Here is a 25,274-nt window from a genome sequence, read left to right as displayed (position 1 = left end):
AGTTGTTGAAGCTGCAAATGTGGAATATTCCATCACACTTCTGACTTATGGATGGCGCACAGGCTTTGGGTAGTCAGGAGGTGAGTTACTCGCTGCCGGCACTTTTCCCTGCAATTGCAGGAAGTGCTACACCTGACCCCACACCACCTCCCTCACCCCCATCCCAGGCCCCAAGAAGACTTTCCACATCAAGCAGTTGTTCACATGCCCATCTGCTAACATGGTATACTGTATCCGCGGTACACGTTGTGGCCTCCTTTACATCGGGGAAACCAAGTGGAGGCTTGAGGACCGCTTTGCAGAACACCTGTGCTCGGTTCCCAATAAACAACTGCACCTCCCAGTCGTGAACTATTTCAACTCCGCCTCCCATTCCTCAGATGACATGTCCATCCTGGGCCTCCTGCAGTGCCACAACGATGCCACACGAAGGTTGCAGGAACAGGACCTCATATTCCGCTTGGGAACCCTGTAGCCCAATGGTATCAATGTGGATTTCACAAGCTTCAAAATCTCCCCTCCCCTTACCACATCCCAAAACCAACCCAGCTCGTCCCCACCTCCCTAATCTATTCTTCCTCTCACCTATCCCCACCTCCCACCTCAAGCCGCACCTCTATTTCCTACCTACTAACTTCAGCCCACCCCCTTGACCTGTCCATCCTCCCCGGACTGACTTATCTCCTCCCTACCTCCCCACCTGCACTTACCTTTAACTGGCCCCATCCCTGCCTCTTTAACTTGTCTGTCTCCTTCCCACCTATCTTCTCCTCTATCCATCTTTGATTCATCTCTCCCCCCCTCCCTATTTATTTCAGAACCCCCTTCCTCTTCCCCCATTTCTGATGAAGGGTCTAGCCCCGAAACGTCCCCACTTCTGACTTTATGATGGAGGGAAAGTCATTGAAGCAGCTGAAGATTGTTGGGCCGAGGACACTGCCCTGAGGAACTCGTGCAGAGACGTCCTGGAGCTGAGATGACTGTCCTCCAACAATCATCATCCTATGTGGCAGGAATGAATACAAGTAGAGGGTTTGCCCCCTGACACCAGTTTTGCCAGGGTACTTTGATGCCACACTCAACAAATTTAGTCTTGATGTCAAGGGTGTCACTGTCACCTCACCTCTATAATTTAGCTCTTTTGTCCATGTTTGAACCAAAGCTGTGATGAGGTCAGGAGCTGAGTGCCCCTGGCGGAACCCAAACTGGGCGTCACTGAGTAGGTGCTGCTTGATAGCACCGTTGATGACACCTTCCATCACTTTACTGATGATTGAGAGGAGACTGATGGGGCGGTAATTGGCTGGGTTGGATTTGTCCTGCTTTTTATTTACAGGACATACCCTGGCAATTTTCGACATTATCGGGTAAATACCAGTGTTGCAACTGTATTGGAACCACCCGGCTAGGGAAGTACAAGCCTTCAGTACTATTGCCGGAAAGTTGTCAGGGCCTGTAGCCTTTGCAGTATCTACGGTTTCTAACCATTTCTTGATATCACGTGGAGTGAATCGAATTGGCTGAAGACTGGTATCTGTAATGCTGGGGACCACTGAAGCAGGCCAAGGTGGATCATCCACTCGGCATATTTGGCTGAAGATTGTTGTGTATCCTTCACCCTTATGTTTTGCACTGATGTGCCGGGCCCTTCCATCATGGTGGATGGGAATGTTTGTGGACCCCCCACCTCCACTGTGTTGTTTAATTGTCCACCACCATTCTCGACTGGTTGAGGCAGGACTGCAGAGCTTAGATCTGGCCTTTTGATTGTGGGATCGTAACGCTCTGTTTATTACTTACTGCTTATGCAAGTAGTCCTGTTTGGTAGCTTCACCAGGTTGACACCTCATGTTCTGGTAAGCCTAGTACTGCTTCTGGCATGTTCTCCTGCACTCTCCATTGAACCAGGGTTGATCCCCTGGCTTAGTGGTAATGGTTGACTGGGGGATTATCCCAGGCCATCAGGCTGTGGACTGTGCTAGAGTGCAATTCTGCTTATTTCTTCTATTTTCTTGAGTGTTGTGGACTACTTATTTAATTCATTACATAAGTGGAGAAATATTAAATGATGTTAAAATTGCACGTTCAATGCAAAGTTACTGCTGTAATTTGAATGATCAGCCTTGTGCTTGGAAGACTATCTGTTTCACTTAACGGTGGCATTCTGTTACTGGACAATACCTGCCATGTTACTATTGCATAATTAGATGTGATACCATGATGGGACAGCACTTACTAGATCCCATTTGAGCTGACAATTACAGTTCTTCAATTTGAGATCAGCAGTCGGGCTCACATTGTGCAGTTAAAATGAGCATTTTTCTTAAGCTTGCACTGATGCCTTGTTTGCTTTTTGTATCTTTTTATCCTTGAAAGAAATTCTACTTGATTTAGAAAATGCAATAGATGCTGTTGAATTATTACCAAATGGAAATGGTGTCACCAAACCAGGAAGGTAAGAATGGCCTTTATTCCTTTTATTTTTAATAATTTTGTATTGCTTTCAGTTTCAAGTCATCTAATTCGTGTGCCAACAAAGAAGATGCAGTGCATAGATTCTAAAAATAAAGTATAACTTGAAGGAAGTATAAAGTGGGGTACCCTAATCATTTTGACGTGATATGAAATACTAGATGATTTTGGGTCTAGACATCAAATAGACTGCTATTGTTACACTTCCTGTTGTATGCCTGTTACAGAAATTTCTGTATCAGTGATTAATGCCACATTTACTATAGATAGAGGTGGATTAACTGCCGGCAGGCAGTATTTGTATTGTGAAGGTCGAATTAATAATTCTATCATATTAATGTTTCCAGTTGTAGTTACTTATTCTGACTCAAGGAAAAGAAAACCTGACATAAATAGTGCTGACAAGTACTCTAACTCTTGAAAGCTTGTTGCCAGAGACCTATTCTGCTTTTAGATTGGACATCAGATGGGAGCCACGGTAGGGCTATGGAGCAGTGGGAGGTCATTGGTATCGTCAAGTAAAAGTGTGGGTTATACTCTGCTTGACTTGCATCTATATTCACTGCTCCATTTTAATACTGCAGCAAATATATGGCTGGAAAATGGAAGATATAGGAGGAAACTAGTAGCTGCTTTTTAAACTCTCTAAAGGTAGTGAGAAAATATTTTCTGAATAAGTATTTATCATTACTATTTTATGTCAGGTTTTCTTACTCTTTTAATAGTAATCTAAATTCTGTGATCATATTAGCATGCCAGAGCCTCAGCTTTTTGCAGCATGTTACTGACCACCTATCTTTCTGTTGCCTGTCCACTCTGCACACACATATCAGGAGGGAAAGCTCTCTATTTGGCTGGTTTGGTGCAGCTCCGATACTCTCTAGAAGTTGTACACTAACCAGTACAAAACTTGATTTGGCATCCCATTCGTCACCTTCAACATTCACTCCCCTCACCACCAATGCAGTGTGGCAACCATGTGTACCATCTCCAAAATGCATTTCAGCAATTCACCCAGGCTCATTCGACAGCATGTTCCAAAACCATGATCTCTGCTGCATGAAATAACAGGGCAGATGATGCATTGGAGCACTGCCTACACCATGGCAACAATTTCCTCTCCAAGCCGTACACACTCCTGACTTTGAACCATATTGCTGTTCCTCACTATTGATGGGTTAAAATCCTGGAGCTGCCTTCCTAACAATGCTGTGGGTGTATCTACATCCCAAGGATAGCAGTCCATGAAGGCAGTTCATTACCACTTCCCCAGGGACAATTGAGGAATGAATACTGGCCTAACCAGTGACGCGCTTATCCATGGATAAATATGAAAATATGAGAACAGAAAATATTGTTCATATTTCTTGCCCATTTGCAGCAACCTACTGACACTACAATCATTTCTGTTTTATAAATCTGGTAAAATGACATGCAAGCCACCATGTAAGGGCATTGGTAGACTTTGAAATCCGAACCATGAATGTGCAGGTAAAGCCTGAGAAACCTGTATCTGCTCTAAGCTGCATTCCTATCCTGTTAACAAAGTGTGGGGCTGGATGAACACAGCAGGTCAAGCAGCATCTAGGGGAGCAGATGCTGCTTGGCCTGCTGTGTTCATCCAGCCCCGCGCTTTGTCGTCATGGATTCTCCAGCATCTGCACTTCGCATTATCTCTTCCTATCCTGTTCTCCAGTTTGTTGTGCAGTCCTCCTGCTTTAAACTTCAGTCCCAGCTGTGTTCCATTCTGATCTGCGTGCCGTTCTTCCCGATATGTGAAAGACACAAGGTCTGCTGAAGACTGGAGTCTGTCTCTTTATGTAATGCATTGGTATAATTATCAGTGATGTATCACCTAAGAGTGTGGTTTAGTTGGAATGAGCATATTATCCGCTTTAAGTGCCAGTGCTTTCAGTATTTGAAAAAAATACCTTGCAAGCAACCACCAATATCATGTAGTCATGTAGAATATAGTGACTGTGTAATCAGTAGGGAACAGTCTCAAATTGCTTTAAATTTACTAAATTTAGAAAGCATCCAGAAACAAATTGCTTATCATTTTTCACGAGGGTAATTTTTAAAAAAAAGAAATGTACAATCAGTGACTGGTGTGAAAAGACTTGCTGCTCATTCAGCCTCCCCCACAGAACTACACTGCCTTGTAAGGTATTCAATAAACAAGTCCCAAAGCAATTGAAGAAAAAGATGAAAAATCCAAACCAATTAAAGGAAAGAAAATATGGAAAATTGCACCTTCACTCCCTTAGGCTACCAACTCAACTCCAGGTCACCACACTCACCCTGAATTCCCTGTGGTATTTAACTTTTAAATTGGGTAAGTTTCTGGAAATAGATCTAACTCTCAGTAAACAGAATTCAGTGAATCTGAGTTTATCACAGCCAACACTGCCCTCCTGCAGATGCTAGATGTTCTCTGGGAAATACCATGCCTGTTAAATAATGCAGAAATGTACAGTTTAATGAAAAATCTTATACGCCCCAAGAATATATGCAGGATGTAACACCGAGTTCCAGCTAGCCTTTACTAGTCATTAGCCTCTACTTCTGTTGGGTATATTCTCCACAGAATGCCATTAAATGACTGTACAAATGACCTCTCTGCAGCAGTGCATTTTTCTGGGCTTTTTAACAATAACATTGTGGGAAGGAAAATAGTGATATTCGGTCCCATTATAATAACAAGTCTAACTCATTAAGAATCTTGCAATTGCTTTTAATCAGAAAATATTAGAAACTGTGTGATACTTTACCTTCTTGAAGTGAGAATTTGATGTCTCCTTTCAGATAAATCCGTAGTCACCAATTAGTGCATATTTTCAGGCATTAGCTTGATACAATAGATGTAGAATTTTAAAATGACAGCTAGATGTAAGCTACAATTATTCGTGACATTGTTTTTCTACAGTGTAGCTATACCAACAGCTGTCATAACTGGTTCCTGGTTCTAAACAACTCTCAGTTGGCATCGCCAATCACTATTTTATTCTGTTCAGTCAATGACGTGCTTTCCAGTATCACTTTGATGCTGTGAGTTCTGTCTCCAAAGTGATATCTCTGGTGAAGATGTAACTGCAGCCATTTTGGTTGGTGTGTGAGCATGTGCAGAGTAGGCCAATCTGCTGGTGGGTGAAACTAGAATTAGGGGACATTGCCTCAAAATAAGCGAGAGCAGATTTAGCACTGAGCTAACAGAAACTTCTTCACCCAAAGGTGAATCTGAGGAATCCCCTGCTCAGTGAAGCAGTTGAGGCTAGCTTGTTGAACGTTTTTAAGGCAAACATAGATTTTTGAACAGTAAAAGAATTAAGGGCTATGGTGATTGGGCTCATAAGTGGAACTGAGTCCACGGATAGATCAGCCATGATCTTATTGAATGACAGAGCAGGCTTGATGGGCTGAATGGCCTACTCCTACTCCTATTTCTCATGTACTCATCAGGATACCAATCAGTGTACAACATTGATTTGTGACTAGTGCTACGATTTAGGAGCACATCACTCTTGCCTAATGCTGTCTTGTCTTTAAGCTTGCACAACTGAGCATGAACTCAATGGAAGAAAAGACCCCATCCCCTCCTCCATCACAGGTATTTTAAGGGGTCATCAACTGTTTTCATGCTAGTTGTTGATTGATTCTTGCTAGGAATTGTATATGGTGATTTCCAAAATTTTTCAGAGTCTGTGCAAATGTTGGTGACGTGAGTTGAAGGACTTTGTTCTGATTTCAAGCATTCTGCATAGGCCATTTGCTCCCAGAAGAGATTTTGTTTCCTCTTGGTTTCTGAGCATTATTGCTCAAGCCAAATGCTTAACCCCAGTTGTCCTTGACAAGGTGTAGCTGAGCTGCCATCATCAAATGCTGTGGCTGTTCTGATGTAGGTAAGCCACTTCTGTTAAGGACGTAATTCAAGATTTTTAGCCAGTGACCATGAACAGTGATAGAGTTCTAAGAACAACATTTGGCTAGAGAGGATCTTGCAGATGCTGGTATTCCTGTACATATGTTCTCTGTTCTATATTTGCTGCTCTACTAGTTCTAAATGTTTGAAATTTGACTTCAGAAGGTCCTGTTGAAGGAGGCTTGGTGAATTGTTGCAGTACATCTAGTCGATGGCACACTGCAGCCATTCTGTGTCTTAGTGTTGGAGGCTGTCAGGATGCAATTCCTTAATCACAATACTTCTAGGCTCCAACTTATTCTTTCAGCCAGAGCATTTACATGATTGGCTCAGGAGAGTTTCTGGTCAATAGAACCCCCCAAGATGTTGATACTGAGGGATTTAGTGATGATAACATCATTGAATAACAAGAGGAGACCGATCTCCTCTCGATGGAGATGGGCATTGCCTGCCATTTGTGTGGCATGGATGTATCTGCCACATGTTCTCCAGGCTTTGCTTCACATGGACATGGACTGCTTCAATATCTGTGGAGTTCACAAATGGTATGGTAACTGTTGTACTTTCATCAGCAAACAATTCCCACTTCTGGCTTAATGACGGCAGGAAGGTCATTGATGAAACACTTGAAGATGGTTGGGCCTAGGACAGTACAGCACTCTTTGGAGTGTATGGTGTTTGTTTTAATTAATGTGAAGTGTAAAAGGGGAGTCAGCTGGTTTGTAATGCAGAGTGATGCCATTAGCATGGATTTAATTCCTGCACTGGCTGAGGTTACCATGAAGGCCCTGGCTTCTGGATTCCCCCCTCACCTGAGATTTGGTGCCCTTCAGGTTAAACCAGTACCAGTCATCCCTCCCCAGTGAGTGAGCAGCTTCAACATTGCCTGGGACTGTGGTGACTTGATTTTTACCTTTCTGTTGTGAAATGTTCACTCAACCAATTAAGTCATTGCAATTTTCAAATTCTCACTTGCTGATGTGTCTTGGGAACCTTAAAGGCAGCATTATTTTCTGTATTTTCTGCAGTGCTCTATCCCACGGTCTTAGAACATTTAGCATTATTGCTAGACTAGTTAATAAGTTACAGTGCGTAAACAATGACAAAAAATTTTAACATTAGTATTTATGCTTCACACCAGCATCATCATCCTTTCTTTGCTTTACTGTTGCTTCATAAGCACCCTATTAACAGATATTCCCTCTTTCGCTGCTTCTTCCCTGATTTCCCCTTAAAGACATCTATGCCTATTTGCCTTAGCGACCTAGTGTTCTCCATTCCCACAACTCAAGTAACAAAAATTTCTTGACCTTGTGATTGACCTTGGTTGGAAAATCCTGTGCTTCACTCTTAGTATCCTCACATTTTAGGGAAACAGGATTGGTGGGAAATGACACTAGTTTGACTTTCCTTATAACTGAGCTTAGAAGTTGATGCCAAAACTAATGAAGTATTTATTTTACAATTCCATGGCTCAAATGACAAGTCACCTTGACAGAGAAGCAAGGTGCTGTTCCACATGGTCCCTATGAGACGCGTGCCCAGAAAATGCCACTGTTGATGTAAACACTTGCCCCTTTATGGAAAATAGAAAATTCCTGGGGAAAATTGATAAACAGAGAGATCTGGGTGTTCAGGTCCATTGTTCCCTGAAAGTGGCAACGCAGGCCAATAAGGTGGTCAAGAAGGCATACGGCATGCTTTCCTTCGTCGGACGGGGTATTGAGTACAAGAGTTAGCAGGTCATGTTACAGTTGTATAGCACATTGGTTCGGCCACATTTGGAGTACTGTGTACAGTTCTGGTCGCCACATTACCAAAAGGATGTGGATGCTTTGGAGAGGGTGCAGAGGAGGTTCACCAGGATGTTGCCTGGTATGGAGGGTGCTAGCTATGAAGAGAGGCTGAGTAGATTAGGATTATTTTCATTAGAAAGATGGAGATTGAGGGGGGGGACTTGCTTGAAGTCTACAAAATCATGAGGAGTATAGACAGGGTGGATAGCAAAAAGCTTTTTCCCAGAGTGGGGCATTCAATTACAAGAGATCATGAGTTCAAAGTGATAGGAGGAAAGTTTAAGGGAGATATGCGTGGAAAGTTCTTTACGCAGAGGGTGGTGGGCGCCTGGAACGCGTTGCCAGTGGAGGTGGTAGACGCAGCGTCTTTTAAGATATATCTGGACAGGTACATGGATTGGTGGGGAGCAAATGGACACAGAGCCTTAGAAAATAGATGACAGGTTAGACAGAGGATCTCGATCAACGCAGGCTTGGAGGGCCGAAGGGCCTGTTCCTGTGCTGTAGGTTTCTTTGTTCTTTGCTGCAGCAGTCTCATTCCAGGTTTTGGCAAATGGTAAATATTTGTCCAAACATGCAGCTGGATGCCCTTCCCTGTGGACCTTATGAATGTAGTCTTATCTCATTATTGCATATAATAATTCAATCTCTGGCAGTAAGGCAAAAAGTAGCATTAATATAATTTGTTTATTATTGTTAACTCATGGTTTATTATAATTAAAAAATAAAGGCATTTCTTAATTATGAAAGCAGACATACTGCAGATACTGCAAGTATGAAATAATTGCAGGATGTGCTGCAAGTTCTCTGTAGGTCTGGCCACATGTGACAGGAAAGAATGTTGAAGACCTAAGAGCAAAAGGTCATTGACCTGAAACATTCTCTATCAACAGATGCTGCCTGACCTATCTAGTATTTGCAATGTGTCCAGTTTTTACTTGAAGGCATTTCCTAGTTTTTGGGTGGTAACCACTTGTTTTCCTCTTAATAAATACTATGGTCTTCAATTCCAGCTTCATCTTTGAATTGTTTGCACAAGCTCAAATTACTTTCCAAAACAAGTCTGCAATTTTAGAAGCATTGGAACAGATCATCACTGCTTTGTCAGCACGTAAGTATTTGATGTTTTCGGTCTTGTCAAGTCCTTGCATCATGTGTAGACATAAAAACTTTTGGTTATTTCCTTACAACTGTCTTTGTGAAGTATCTATCATTCATTGGGTCAGGCCAGCAAAACACTGAAATAATATAATTTTACCATAATGTTTTTGCATTAAAAGTACCAAAAATGTTGGCTAATTTAATTTAAAGGGCTGAACTGAAGAATTGCAAGAATTGAAAATCGCAATGTGAAAATCAGAGGGAGAAACAGTGGACTTCAGATATCTTTGGGAAATAGCAGCATAAGAAATGACTTGCTTTAATAGTTCAAATGAACTCATGCAGAAGGATCTTGTGTACATAGTAAATCATGCTATAATAATCTTGAATGTTTCAGTTTGTATGTACACACAGTTGTATTTTGCTCAGCTTAGATGACGAAGATGCACGTTCTTATAAATTGCCTTCACGTTGGAATATGCAGTTCTAAAACAGAAAGCCACAATGATATTAACTGTGTATTCATTGTTCATTGCAATGACTACTTTGTCTGCTTTTGGTGTTGACTTAAGGTTTTGATGCCATATCTCGGCACCGCCACCAAAAATTTGTGAAGTTATTCACATCATTGCAGCTTGAACTTAAAATAAATTCTTTACTTACCTGTGCATAGGCAGTGGAATATTCACCAATACAAGTGGATTACAGAAGGTAGCTGATATTCTTGAGGTAAGTTGGCCTTGGTAAATTGTAATGTTCTTGTTAAACGTGCAATTTTTAGAGCACCATGTGGTGTTGAATGAAATTGCATCTTCCTCTTTAATAACTTGATCCGAAGAATTATTTTCTTTTTAGATTTGTTTTGTATTCATTGCAAAATTGTAGTTGTGCCTGCTTCCAACTGAACTAAGTGTACAAAGGAAGGTGGGGGTATTGTGGCATAGCAGTAGTGTCTCGACTCTGTCTGAACAGGTTGATTAAAATAGCCACAAAAAGATGCTAATTATGGAAAATGGAATATAGTCAGTGATGTGTACCCAGAGGTTTGTATCTCAGAGAGAATATCTGTTGTGTAGTCAAAGTGGTGTTTCCAGAGTTCTGAAGATAATATGACTGTACCTTAAGATGTTGCTGTGAATGTATTTGCTGGCTCCCACTGGGTGGCAGTGTTGTAATTCTTCTCTCCTTGCATTTCTGAATGCCCTACTTCAGCATTCTTTGCCTGTCCCCACATACCCTCCCCTCATAACCTTGTGTTGAATGAATTCAGTGTTTGTTGGGGAAGGGGTGCCAAAAATGACTTTTTCCCTGGTCACTGACTGATGTTACAGCTTTATTTGCAAACTCTTCATTTACTTTGACACCAAGCTCACTTTATGACCTCAGAGATAGTAAGAACGGCAGATGCTGGAGTCAGAGACAACACAGTGTGGTGCTGGGGAACACAGCAGGGCAGGCAGCATCAGAGGAACAGGAAAGTTGAAGTTTCAGTCCCAAAACGTCAACTTTTCTGATCCTCTGATGCTGCCTGCCCTGCTGTCTTCCTTCATCTCCATGCTGTGTTGTCTCAACTTATGATCTTTTGTCTATGGCAAGCATGTTCTCTGTACTGTCTTCTGTCATGTCCCTGCCTCAGCCCCAGAGCTGCTGAAAACCCAGTCCTCTTGCTTTGTCAACTTCAGACTAGTTCTGATTCTGTTATCTGTAAACTTCAGTCTATCCAAATCTCTCTGGCTTGAGGAAGAAACAGGATAAATCTTAATTCAGATCATCTAGTGACTTAGTTGCATTGTAATGTTGAAACAATCCACTATTCAAACTAATTTTCGGAAAATTGGAAAGATGATTTGGAGATGGTAGATACAAGCCAAAATACGTGTGTTGTCAAGCTGCTGTGTGGAATAGTTGGTTAAATTGTTGGAAAGCCACATCTTTTACGAGCTACAAGGATTACTGTTGAAGATGTGACCTTGAAATAAATGGAGTAATTTGAATATATAGTTCTGCTTGCCATGGGTGTGACATATTCCTGTTTAGTTTTCATGGCTAAGGTTTTGAGCTCTTGGGAATAACTGCAGGTTCTCTGTTTAATATGTCCTCTGGATATGTCATTTCTCATTGCCTTTCCCCTTTTGGATGGAGAAGGGAGAGAAAATAATGATGCCAAATACTATCACAATTTTCTTTTTTATCATAAAGAATATTTCTTGTAATTATGGACAGTATGCTTTACATGGATCTCAAAAGGAAGCAAAGCTTGTACCTGGTATTGAATTATGTGTCTTGAATGGTAATTCCATCAACTAAGTGGAGCCTCACCATAAAAAGAGAAGTGACAATTGTAAAATGCAACATATTTTTCCTTTGCAAAGGAGACTTAAAGGTTGTTTAACGCTTTTAAAGTCTGACAAGTCTGATGCAGGGAACTTGTTCACTGTTACGAAGGGTTCATGTGATGTGTCTGGTGAAAGCGATATTTTGACAATTGCTGATGTACACGTAGATCATACAAGATGGAGCCAGTCTTAGAAACTTGAATCCATACAGGAAATGAAACTCAGGAGTCTTACAGGATGAATGAAATCATCAGTCAAGGGAAGCAAACAATAGAAAATCAGAAATCATTCAGGAGCAAGGGGCAGAAACTGGAGTAGGTTGGTAGCCAGCAGGAACAAATTGCAACTAATTCAGCAGCATAGCAGAAAGCTGAGCTCCCAAAAGCATATCCGGTGCTGCAGCAGAGCTAGACTAACATTTGAGAGTGCATATTCTACGTAAGCGTGAAGGTCACTCAAGTCTAAAGCCAGATGATAAACAAAATTTGGTCCAGAATGAATGTAGATTTCCATTTTGGTTTCAACAGTACAGATGAGAACTACACATAAGAACTAGGAGCAGGCAGATTAGCCCATGAGCCTGCTACACCATTTAATATGATCAAGGTCTCATCTGCACTTTTCTGCCCAGTTCTGTAAGTTGTTAATCTTTTAAACCATTAAAGCTAATGGCTAATTAAAGATCCACCTTCTCAAGAAGATGTAATTCCTCTTCTTCTCGGTTTTAAACCTGCCACTTCTCAGTTTAAAACTATGATCTCTTGTTCTAGATTGTCCCACAAGGGGATCCATCCACTATGTCTACTTTGTTAATACCCTTTAGCACCTGTACACCTCAATTAGATCACCTTCTCAATACTAGTTTGTATAGGCCTAAACTGCTCATTCTCCATTCCATAAGTCAAGCCTTTAATCTCTGGAAAATTAATCTTGAGCCTTCTCTGAACTGCCTCCAATGCAATTACATCCTTCCTCAAGTAAGAGAACCAAAACTAAATGCGGTGCTCCAGATGTGATCTCACCATCACAGCAATACTTACCTACTTTTGTGCACCATTCCTTTAGCAATAAAGGTAGACATTCGACCAAAGTCTTAAAGTCCATCAGGATGCAAGTTAGAGGACGTTTTTTGAGCTAGTGGTAAACTTACTGCATTTACCCTGTTTGTAATGAATCTCTTTCTCTCTTCAGATTGTTTTCTGCATTGATTTGCCAGGGGGCAGTACAGCACATACACAGGGACAAAATGTGACCAAGTATTACAAGGTTAGCTTTGAGTTTTGTTTTTTTTTCTTAAACATGGTGTTCTAAGAATACTGTTGTTCAGAGTAACATCATTATTATTCTGAAATGTTTCGTTATTTTGTAAAATTATCAATTGTTACAACCAATCTCCAGGCAAGGTTTTTCAATATATTACAGTTCCAGACACATTACTGCAAATTATCAAGCTCCCAGGTGAAGACGGTTAAACGGGCTCCACTTCTTTATTCAAGCAACTCCCACAATCTGCCCACAGTTTTTCCCAGCACAGTTAATTTAGAAAGGATCCCTTCATTTATGCATGCGTTTCTCCCAGATCATATGAATTTACCCTTTTAAAAGGAGCCAATTTGAACAGGCTTTCATGAATTAACAAAATAACGTGCAGATCAGAAAAGAGGCGATTCCTGACAAACGAGGTATAAAGGGTCAGCTTCTGATTTCCACGAAGGTAGATGAAAGGTCATTGCAGCCTTTACACTGAGTGCAACAAAGCTTAGCACAGAGGTTAAGTAGACAAACAGTTCATTTCGACGTTCTGGACTTCACAGGTCAGCTGAAATCCATTGACCTATTTGCTTTTGACTGTGGACTTGCTACCCAGCTTCCAGCAATCACAGTAAAAACGTATTTTTTTTTAACCTGCAGTGCAAGGATGACTCCGAGTTTTCCCAGTTGTGGTCCCCACGCGCACACCTTTGCCCTAAAACAACCTCAACCAGGGTTGAAACTGGCTTTTAACCCTTGTTTTTGTGTATTCTTCAAAGGGAAACACACAAACATACCTCTCACCAATATTGCTCTCTTTTCTCCCATCATGTTGAAATTCAGAGGTAATTCTCAGGAGATTTCAGTTTACAACTCCTTTTCCTTCCTGAGTTCTTCACTTTGACAACTTGACACCTGTCAAATGTGATATTTTAGGGTTTCTCTTGAGACTACACATAATACACACAGGGCTGCCATACAGTCATTGAATTATATTACTCAGAATTTACATTCTCAGTAATTATTTGGCTGTATGCCCCATTTTAAAAACCATGTTGTAATTAAACATTTGATATTTCTGTAAGTTGTTTGTATGATCTGTGGTGGTTCCAATATAATTTATCATGGTCTCCTGACTGAGAGCCCCAGACTGTAGACTTACTAATGCCTGGAAGTTACAGTATGCTTATCTTTTACTAGCATTTTGCTACTGACTATTTAATTTTCCAGTGTGTCATAATTGTTCCACCTTTTGCTTCTGCTGCAATGAGTGTACTCACTCCATATTGCCCTAGGTTCATGTGCACCCAGATAACAGTGGGAAGAGGAAGCAACACAGAACTGATTTATGGACTTCATCTGTTATGAAAAAACAAGGTATTAATCCTGTCAGACTGCTGGCAACAGTCCACAAATCCAACAAAAATAAATTAAGTATTTTTATTTATTTGCTGTTTGTCAGTCCTTGTGTTCTTACCATGTGGAAAATAACTACTTTATTTGCTTAACTGCCGCAAGTATTTTCTTTATTCATTCATGGGATGAGGGCATTGCTGGCTGGGAAGCATTTACAGCCCACCCCTAAATACCCAGAGGGCAGTTCAGAGTCAACCACATATTGCTGTAAGCCTGGAGTCACATGCTGGTCAGACCAGGAAAGGATGGCAGTTTCCCTCCCTAAAAGACATCAGTGAACCAGATGCGTTTTACTAACAATCGACAATGGATTCACAGTCATCATTAGATTCTTAATTTCAGATGGTTATTGAATTCAAATTCCACTGTCTGCTGTGGTGGGATTTGAACCTGGTTCCCCGAATGTTATCTAGGTCTCTGGATTAATGCTCCAGCAGTAATATCACTAAGCGATTGCTGTACTCTAAATATTTATGTTTCAAAGTAGGTCCTTTTTCCTGAGAATGCACTCAATATGAATTTGTTTGTTTTAAAAGTCTAATACGTCATTGTACATGTCATATGTTACTCCTTGTGTAAACTCATTGTATTGCAATTGCAACAGCATCCCAGTGGTGACGCTGCATTGCCTGTAAGGTATGATACACAAATTGAAGAATAAAGTTTGACCAAGGTAGCAGAAAAGCATAGAAATAGGCCATTTAGCCCAACTTCTCTGTGCTGGTGTTTGTACTCCATGTGAACCTCCATCCACATCACTTCATTCCCCTTGTTGTCTTTCTCCGTTATCTGTTTATGTAACTTGGCTTAAGCATAATCTATGCTGTATGTTTCAAGTACTCTACTTGAACAAAAGAAATATGGGCAGAAGAAGACTGTTTGGCCCTTTGAGTCTGTTGTACCATGTGATATAATTGCTAAACTTTTACCTCAACTCTACTGCCTGTTCCCCATACCCATTTGTTTGGCAGTAGATCAGAGGTCCATCTGTTTTGGCTTTGATGATGGATCATCCACAATCTCTCTGGGGCAGAAAATTCGAACAATTCAGGTGCATATGAACGCACATATTTTTCCTCCTCTTGACCTAAAATGATTTACCCCTTTATCCTGACACTGTGCCCTAATATTCTGGATTCTCCACTGGGAGAGATGACTTTTCACTGCCTACGTTGTTGAGCCCTTTGTGATATTGAGTTCCACCTTCTATTCAGTCTCTGAATATTAAGGTTACTGCTGAATTCTGATGAAACCATTGTCTGTATTCCTATCCTATTAAAGCATCAGAAGTTTTGAGTCCTTCTTTATTCTGAAGAAAAGATCCAAGTCTTTTCTATCATCAATAAAGGAGAGCCAAGAAACGTTTAAATCCCCAGCCAAACCATCTGAAGCTTTCAAGTAGTTCAATTGTATTTCTTTTCAATCTATTTCATTCACAATCCATGAGAAATTCAAACAGTTGGAACCTGCATGTAGCCTAAAAACAAGTAGAAATTAGTTAAACCTGGTAAGGAATGGTTCTGGATATGCTGCCCCATTGCAATCACCATCTGTTTTCAATGCTGTTTCTGAGAAAGAGCTATATCAGTTTGACATTTCGTTCCTGTACAAAAGCCCTAACAGTTCAAAGTGAAGTTTTAAACTAAACATCTGGGGAATGATTTGGTTGAAGTTACGTAAATGTGGTCTTTGCACCGTTTTATAGAACATAGAACATTACAGCACAGTACAGGCCCTTCGGCTCTCGATGTTGTGCCGACCTGTCATACCAATCTGAAGCCCATCTAACCTGCATTATTCCATGTACGTCCATACGCTTGTCCAGTGATGACTTAAATGTACCTAAAGTTGGCGAATCTACTACCGTTGCAGGCAAAGCGTTCCATACCCTTACTACTCTCCGAGTAAAGAAACTACCTCTGACATCTGTCCTATATCTTTCACCCCTCAATTTAAAGCTATGCCCCCTCGTGCTCACCGTCGCCGTGCTAGGAAAAAGGCTCTCCCTATCCACCCTATCTAACCCTCTGATTATTTTATATGTCTCAATTAAGTCACCTCTCAGCCTTCTTCTCTCTAACGAAAACAGCCTCAAGTCCCTCAGCCTTACCTCGTAAGACCTTCCCTCCATAACAGGCAACATCCTAGTAAATCTCCTCTGCACCCTTTCCAAAGCTCCCACATCCTTCTTATAATGCGGTGACCAGAACTGTACACAATACTCCAAGTGTGGCCGCACCAGAGTTTTGTACAGCTGCAGCATAACCTCTTGGTTCCGGAACTCAATCCCTCTATTAATAAAAGCTAAAACATTGTGTGCCTTCTTAACAGCCCTGTCAACCTGGGTGGAAACTTTCAAGGATCTGTGTACGTGGACACTGAGATCTCTCTGCTCATCTACGCTACTAAGAATCTTACCACTAGCCAGTACTTTGCATTCCGTTTACTCCTTCCGAAGTGCATCACCTCACTTGTCCGCATTAAACTCCATTTGCTACCTCTCAGCCCAGCTCTGCAGCTTATCTATGTCTCTCCGTAACCTACAGTATCCTTCGTCACTATCCACAACTCCACCGACCTTAGTGTCATCTGCAAATTTACTAACCCATCCTTCTACGCCCTCATCCAGGTTGTTTATAAAAATGACGAACAGCAGTGGACCCAACACCGACCCTGGCGGTACACCACTAGTAACTGGTCTCCAGGATGAACATTTCCCATCAACCACCACCCTCTGTCTTCTTTCTGCAAGCCAATTTCTGATCCAAACTGCTATATCTCCCACAATCCCATTCCTCCGCATTTTGTACAATAGCCTACTGTGGGGAATCTTATCGAAGGCCTTGCTGAAATCCATATACACCACATCAACCGGTTTACTCTCATCTACTTCATCACATCTACCCATCAAGCCTCTAAGAATCTTGTACGTTTCAAATGGGTCCCCCCTCATTCTTCTAAACTCCAGTAAGTACAAGCCCAATCTACTTTCCTTACAAGAATATCCCTTCATATCCAGAATCAATGTTGTGGATTTTTTCTGAACTGCCTCCAACATCAGCATTTCTTTCCTGGGACAAGGAGACCAAAACTGTTCTCAGTATTCTAGGTATATTGTATCTAGTTTAGAGACATTACTGCTATACCATTGCCTCTCCTGTTTTGAATGCACACTGCTAATATAAAGATAGATGGTATTGTACACAGTGCTAATGGCAGCTTAAAATTATAGAATGATATTGCTATATTACGTGAGTGGACAATTGAGTTAAATGGGTTTCAAAAAGGAAAATGTAAAATCATCCACTTTGGATTCAACAAAAATATAAAGACCATTGACAAGTAGAGGACAGTATTATAACTTAGACTGCACAGTTTTGCCAGAGGAATGACTGATATAATCTTAATATTTTCGATCCTGTGTTTCTTAAAAATCTCTCTGATTGGACTGTTATGATGCATGGGGTAATTGGGCAGCTTTCAGAATCTTCATACTAACTGTCTGAAAGTTATGTGCTGAGGAGTAGAGATTTATTTAACTTGCTTGACGGTATTTGATGTAGTGAATATGAAAGACTATTTACTTCAGTTAGAGACATCAATTTAAAATTCTCTAAGATTTGAAGGATACTGATTGAGAGACCTTGGAGGAGACTGAGGTATCAAACATCCATTTTAGGAACAGATTTAGACCTCGAGCTTGCTCTGGCATTCAAATAGATAATGGCCAATTTTTTTTAATGTTTTGATCACATATTCCCATCTGCTGCGGGTAATGTTGATTCAATGGCCAAACAAATATCTAGCTACCTCCACTTTAAAAATATTCGATGACCTCACACCTGTTACATCCTGAAACAGCGAGCACCAAAGTGTCTCAACCCTCAGAAAAAATTTCTCCTCGTCTCTGTCCAAAAGGGGCAACTTCACAATATAAACTTTGTTGAATATGCAAATATTTTGTCATAGAGAATGGTTCGTGCAGAAACATCTGTGAAAATTTCACAGGCCCAGGCTAATGCCCTGGGAATATCTGATGGAATTTAAATATAATGAATAGATTTAAGTGAAAGTAACTTGGAAAAGCTATAATTAATAATAAAAATTGTGAATGTGTTATGATCAGTGTAATGAACTGGATACTGAAATATTGTGGGATATGTTCTATCTAAATTCCAGTCAAGCTCTTAACAAAGTAACCATTTTTACACAAGAGTACTAATGCAATTTTGTTTTAAATTATAAACCATACTTATGCAGATGATTAAAACATAAAGGTAGCCTTCAGTTGGGTTCTACTACTATAAATTTTAAAATTCAGTTTAGGATTCTGCCACAGCACTAGTGCAAATGTGAAGGATCCTATAGGAATTTACTATGATCTACATTTTTAGTAGTAACAAGCTATACAAAAACACAGTAACACCTATCTAAACTCAGTGGTGTTTAAACTGTCATAGACAGATTTCCATCCTTTTGGAAACACTAGGCCCACAGCAATATAAATGACTTGTAGCTACCCACTGATATGGCCCATAGTCAATTTATTCAAAAGAAATTATGTAAGGCCTGTATTCTGTGAAAGATTTACATTTTTGGGGAAATTGGATAAGTATTTGAAGATGAAAGGCTATGGGGAAGGAACATGTTACTTGAAGTAACACAATGTGGAGCTGGAGGAACACAGCAGGCCAGGCAGCATCAGAAGAACTGGAAAGTTGGTGTTTCGAGTCCTGACCTGAAATGTTAACTTTTCTGCTCCTCTAATGCTGCCTGACCTGCTTTCTTCCTCCAGCTCTACGCTGTGTTATCTCTGACTACAGTATATGCAATTCTTACTATCTCTGGACATGCTATTTGAAGTTAGCTTTGGATTGATTCATTGACAACTGGATTGAGGTTATCCAGTTAGATATCTGTGAGGGAGGATGGGCCTGCTAGGGAGGAGTTAAGAAATGGCTAAAGTGTCTTGTACATTTTCTTATTGATTTTTCATTAAAGTCGTTTGAAACTTGCAAGCATTATGGTATTATCTACTGTGTCCTCATTCTGAAAATTTGGAAGTGAAATTTGCAAATGAGCCAAAGCGATCAGAAAATGTCAGTATTTTGTAAGTGTAACAATTATTTTCCTGCTTTTGGAATATTTTACTTGTGATTGTTTTAGAAATGTACAATGACCCAAAGTGAGTTGATAGGTGTTACTGTGTTTTTGTATAGCTTGTTACTACTAAAAATGTAGATCATAGTAAATTCCTATAGGATCCTTCACATTTGCACCAGTGCTGTGGCAGAATCCTAAACTGAGTTTTAAAATTTATAGTAGTAGAACCCAACTGAAGACTATCTTTATGTTTTAATCATCTGCATAAGTATGATTTATAATTTAAAACAAAATTGCATTAGTACTCTTGTATAAAAATGGTTACTTTGTTAAGAGCTGGATTGGAATTTAGATAGAACATATCCCACAATATTTCAGTATCCAGTTCATTACACTGATCATAACTCATTCACAATTTTTATTATTAATTATATAGTCATCCTATTTATTTATCAGATAAATTACATCCTTTTGTTTCATCAGTTGGCCCCTAGGCAACTTTAGACACTGGGACAAGTAATCTACTAGAACAATGTAGCTGTTACAATATCGAATAGCAGTGAGGTTTTTCGAAGAGACTTGAATATTGTAAACACCTAAAAATATTCATTATGTTCACAGGAAAGATTTTAAGTTACTGGTGCTTCTGCCCTGGCTACAGTATGGCTGATCTGGTACGCCAAGGGGTTCAATCCATCATCCTCACAAGTGGTACACTTGCTCCACTGTCCTCTTTCACCTCAGAAATGCAAATGTGAGTCCGTTCAAAGAACATGATCAAAAATATGTATGAAATATTATTCAACATTACAAATGAAAATTGGCTACACTTTTAATATATAGTACAAATACACATATTACAAGTAAAGTAGATTGAACACGTGTGTTCTATTGTGTTAGGGACCAGGCCAGACCCCCTCAAAATAGACCCTAACTTTTTCTTATTTTAAGGGCAGATGTGAAGTGGGTGTCCCAGGTGTGATACAACTGGTCAAACCTCTCTGCTTTAAGCAAAACAAAACTTAATTAAATGCTGCAATGGAATCACAAACATTAAGCGGAATTTAGAGTAACTTAACTATTGGAAAAGCTACCTAACTCGACATAGCAACTTAACCAATTAACTGTTCCAACATAGTAACGTCCTATAAACATATCCCGTGGCAAAGAGGTAAATTCAAACACAGATTCTTAAGGCAGGAGGGAACAATCTGCAGAGATCTCAGAGAAAGTCAGAAAAATTCCTTTACTGAAGCTTGTAATACTCAGGTTACTCAAAATATCTTGTGATTGCTACAGCTTAAAAAAGAAACTAGATAAAACATGAAATAACAAGGTCTAGAGCTGGATGAACACAGCAGGCCAAGCAGCGTCAGAGGAGCAGGAAAGCTGATGTTTCGGGTCTAGGCCCTTCTGGAGAACTGGCCACTCCCTTTCCTTTGTTAAACTGCTACTCCCTGGACTCTGCAGTATCTCTGCCTTTACAACCTCTCCAAGAAAAAGCCAAGGTCAAAATAACCTTTTTAAAGTGACAGCATTGTCAAAATGGCCTCAAGCTTCAGATTGAAACAATGAATAATCACAGGTGCAGTCATATTACCTGCACATTTATTTCATTTAAACGTGAGTCTATGATACCATTATTAAGTCATTCCAATTCCTTACTTCATTTTGTACAAATGATAAATATATATTACTTAGTCTTTCACTGTGACTTTGGATTCTTCCAAAAGAAATCTAGATTTATTAGCAAATGGTATGATAAGAAAGCGTCCTTATTTGAACTTGCCCAATAACATTAGAATAATTTTGTTCCATGTTTATTTTGTATGCTGGTGAGCATGATCATCTTAATTGAATTCATTGAAGTGTTTTCTTTGATCAATAATGCATTCATATCTAATGGCTGATAAATTCATATTAATGGATGTTGATACATCTTTCAGCCCTTTCCCTGTCAGTCTGGAAAATCCCCATGTGATTGACAAACACCAAATATGGATAGGGGTTGTTCCGAAAGGCCCTGATGGAATACAGTTGAGCTCTGCATATAACCAAAGGTAGGATGCAATTGCAGTTACATGACAAAGAATACAAAATGATTATAGGTTTCTTGGCATAATGCAGCTATTAAGCAGAAAATTGAACTTCAGACTAGATCTGTTTTACTTCCTTGTGTATTCCTGTATCATGAATTAGCTCATTACTCGGATTCACTGAGGTGACTGTTTGGAATTATTAAAGTGTAAGTGCAGAAGAGGAAAAACAGCTTGAATCAAATGCTCGCTTGTACTACAACAAGCTTTGACATTCATTAAAACAAAATATTGCAGAGGCAGGAGATCTGAAATAAAGACAGAATATTCAGGAAGTATATAACAGGTCTGGTAACATCTGCAGAAAGAAACAGGGAGAGAGGCTGGGGTTGACATTTCATCTGATGCAATGCTATCCGCTTGGAGTGTTGACTCTTACACTGTCAACAAGCATTGAGGTTTGTCTAATTTAAAATCATCTGTATGTTCCTCACCTATTTCCCAAAGGCACACCAAAGAAATGTATTTAAAGATTTCAAATGTGTTTCAGTAACAATGGTAATGTTAGTGACCACACCCTGTATAGACCAATAAAGTTTGTGAAATGATTTGATAGGTATCATTTAAATCATAGTATTTTTATACCCAATTGCTCCTTTATTACTGTGTTGCATATGAGATTCTATTTTTAATGTTTATTTTTGTATAATTGAAACACACGGTCTTTCCTTTTGCTCATCGTTCAGTTGCATTATTTTTAATAATCTCTGCTGAAAAATCTGCATCTGACTTGTGATGGAAATTATTCTCTCTGTTTAGGTTTTCACCTGAGTACATGTCATCCCTTGGAAAAACACTGAGTAAGTGGTGAACTTTTATTTCAAATTGACATTAAATCACTGCAGTTCTATAGATGTATTGGAATAGAGATAGATCTTGTGTGGATTTATAACTTTTCTTTCGGGTGTTTTGAACTTGCTAGGTCATTTCAAAGGGCAGTTAGAAGTCAAGCTCATTGCTCTGCTTTGTAGGGTCTGGAATTGTATAGGTCATACTATGCATGGACAGCAAGTTACAGAACCACTGGACCCTGTAGTTTCATGGTTGTCATGAGTGATACTTACATTTTGTTACCTACTGCTTTAGTTAACTGTATTAGATTCCCAGTTGTTGTGGTAGGACTTCAAATTCCAGTTTTTGATTCTTAATCCAGACCTCTGGATCACTAGTTCAGTAATAGACTACTATGTTTGTGTTGTCCCTTCGCCTTCTGAATATCAAACACAATTGTCAGTGCCTTCTGCCTATTCAATTTGAGGATAGTGCTTGCATATAAATGACATCCTGCTGGAGTTGTCCATTCTGTTTATAAGTAAGCTCTAATGGTAATGTTCTGTTTTTCAAACACCACGCAATGTTTTGCAATCTCACCTCCACATACTAAAATTTAAATGTAAGGAACAAAAGGTGTTATTTAGTAAAAGGTGAAGAATGAAATCCCAATTTACCTTCTGGACTTAGTAAAATTATCATTTACTAAGTTGAATAACATATAGAGTAATGTCTTGGTAAAACAAAAAAAAATCAATTATGTAACTTCAGTTGTTTTGAAATGTTATTTTAGTATAATGAAAAGCATGAATACACTTTGAAAATAAAATAATTCTATATTTAAATTTGTTAGGCTCCTTTGTGTTGAAAATTACAAAAGATTAAACATCTGAATTCCTTCTATGTACATATTTCCCACATTTCAAAATCACCCAACTCTGGACGAACAGGTTTTCATCAGGTCCAACTCTTAAGAGGAGCTGGCATGAATAGTAGGATATTGTCTTGTTGATTACTTTATTCAGTTTGTATTATTAACTAATGCCTTATAATATTTTTAGGAATTGGCACTGATTCATCAGATCCCATATCTGATTCTATTTTAGGACTTGCTCCTTGAACAAAGAACAAACAAAGAAAATTACAGCACAGGAACAGGCCCTTTGGCCCTGGAAGCCTGTGCCGATCTAGATCCTCTATCTAAATGTACTGCCTATTTTCCAAGAATCTGTATCCCTTTACTCCCTGTCCATTCATGTATCAGACTAGATACATATTAAATGATGCTATTGTACCAGCCTCTACCACCACCTCTGGCAACACATTCCAGGCACCCACCATCCTCTGTGTAAAGAACTTTCCATGCATATCTCCCTTAAACTTTTCCCCTCTCACCTTGAAATCGTGACCTCTAGTAACTGAGTCCCTCACTCTGGGGGAAAAAGCTTCTTGCTATCCACCCTGATTTTGTAAACCTTAAATCAGGTTCCCCCCTCAACCTCAGTCTTTCTAATGTAAATAATCCTAATCTGCTCAGCCTCTCTTCATAGCTAGCGCCCTCCATACCAGGCAACATCTCAGTGAACCTCCTCCGCACCCTCTTCAAAGCATCCACATCCTTTTGGTAATGTGGCAACCAGAACTGTACACAGTACTCCACATGCGGTCGAACCAAAGTCCTATACAACTGTAACATGACCTGCCAACTCTTGTACTCAATACCGCGCCCAATGAAGGAAAGCATGCCATATGCCTTCTTGACCACTCTATTGACCTGCATTGCCACCTTCAGCGTACAATGGACCTGAACACCCAGATCTCTCAGTGCATCAGTTTTCCCCAGGCTTTTCCATTTACCATACAGTTCGCTAGCTATTGACTAGACTGATTATTGGCGTGTCTTTTTCTGCTTTCATGGGTCTTTCCCATGAACTGTACCTACCCTGATTTTCCTCGCTTTCTTGTATCTTTCCCATGAACTGTACCTATTCCGATTCTCCTTGCCCCTCAAGAATGTAAGTTGATAGGAGCAGGAATAGGCCGTTTGAACTCTCAAGGCTCCTCTGCTGTTTGGTTAGATCGTGGCAAATCTGATTCCACTCTCTCAGCCACCTCCCCTTAATTTTAGACTTCCTTGTCTTTAAAAATGAATGACAAATGACTTAGAAAAGAAACTTTCAATCATAAAACCAAAAGAACCGTGGATGTTGTAAATCAGAAACAAACACAGAAATTGCTGGAAAAGCTCAGAGATAATGGGAACTGCAGAAGCTGGAGAATCCAAGACAACAAAGTGTGGAGCTGGATGACCACAGCAGGCCAAGCAGCATCTCAGGAGCACAAAAGCTGACGTTTTCTGATGAAGGGTCTGGGCCCGAAACATCAGCTTTTGTGCTCCTAGGATGCTGCTTGGCCTGCTGTGTTCATCCAGCTCCACACTTTGCTGGAAAAGTTCAACAGGTCTGGCAGCAACTGTGAAGAGAAATCAGAGTTAACATTTCAGGTAGAGCATCCCTTCCTCAGAACTCCTCTCTGCCTCCACAGCTATCTAGGGTAGAAAATTCCAAAGATTAACAACCTCCTAAGAAATGAAATTCCTCCTCATCTGTCTTAACTGGAATTCTGATTCTAGATTCGCCACCATGTGGAAAGGCATCCTCAAGATTGAGCCTGTCAAGCTCACGCAGAAACTAGTGTTTCAGTACAATCTTCTCTGACTATTCTAAATCCAATGAGTATAAGCTCAATTTTATGATATTTTCCCCACAAGACAACCCCTTCACCTTGAGTCAATTTAATGAACCTTCTCTGAACTGCCTCCAATGCAAGTAGATACCCTTCCTTAAATAAGGAGGCCAAATCTCTGCTATATTACTCATAGATGTAGTCTCACCAATGGTGTGTAAACCTAACAAAAGACTTCCTTACTTCTTTGCTCTGTTCCCCTCGCAATAAATGTCAATATTCCATGACTTGCTTCATCTACAGTCTAACTTGTTGTGGTTTTATATGA

At 40.0% G+C, this 25,274-nt stretch overlaps 1 protein-coding gene across 4 annotated transcripts in view; it reads left to right on the top strand.

Annotated features, from left to right (window-relative positions):
* rtel1 (regulator of telomere elongation helicase 1) overlaps positions 1-25,274 on the top strand; it is a 149,221-nt gene that overhangs the window by 43,390 nt on the left and 80,557 nt on the right. For all 4 annotated transcript variants that reach the window (XM_048550500.2, XM_048550501.2, XM_048550499.2 and 1 more), the window contains exons 12-19: positions 2,377-2,455; positions 9,201-9,298; positions 9,962-10,017; positions 12,816-12,890; positions 14,171-14,252; positions 20,016-20,148; positions 21,341-21,454; positions 22,250-22,290. In XM_048550500.2, coding sequence (XP_048406457.2) covers positions 2,377-2,455; positions 9,201-9,298; positions 9,962-10,017; positions 12,816-12,890; positions 14,171-14,252; positions 20,016-20,148; positions 21,341-21,454; positions 22,250-22,290 — 678 coding nt within the window. The remainder of the gene's footprint in view (positions 1-2,376; positions 2,456-9,200; positions 9,299-9,961; positions 10,018-12,815; positions 12,891-14,170; positions 14,253-20,015; positions 20,149-21,340; positions 21,455-22,249; positions 22,291-25,274) is intronic.

This window comes from Stegostoma tigrinum, chromosome 19, assembly GCF_030684315.1.
Source record: "Stegostoma tigrinum isolate sSteTig4 chromosome 19, sSteTig4.hap1, whole genome shotgun sequence".
Lineage (NCBI taxonomy): Eukaryota > Metazoa > Chordata > Chondrichthyes > Orectolobiformes > Stegostomatidae > Stegostoma > Stegostoma tigrinum.
The sequence above is the reverse complement of the archived record's forward strand: the minus strand, read 5'-3'. Positions and strand labels throughout refer to the sequence as shown.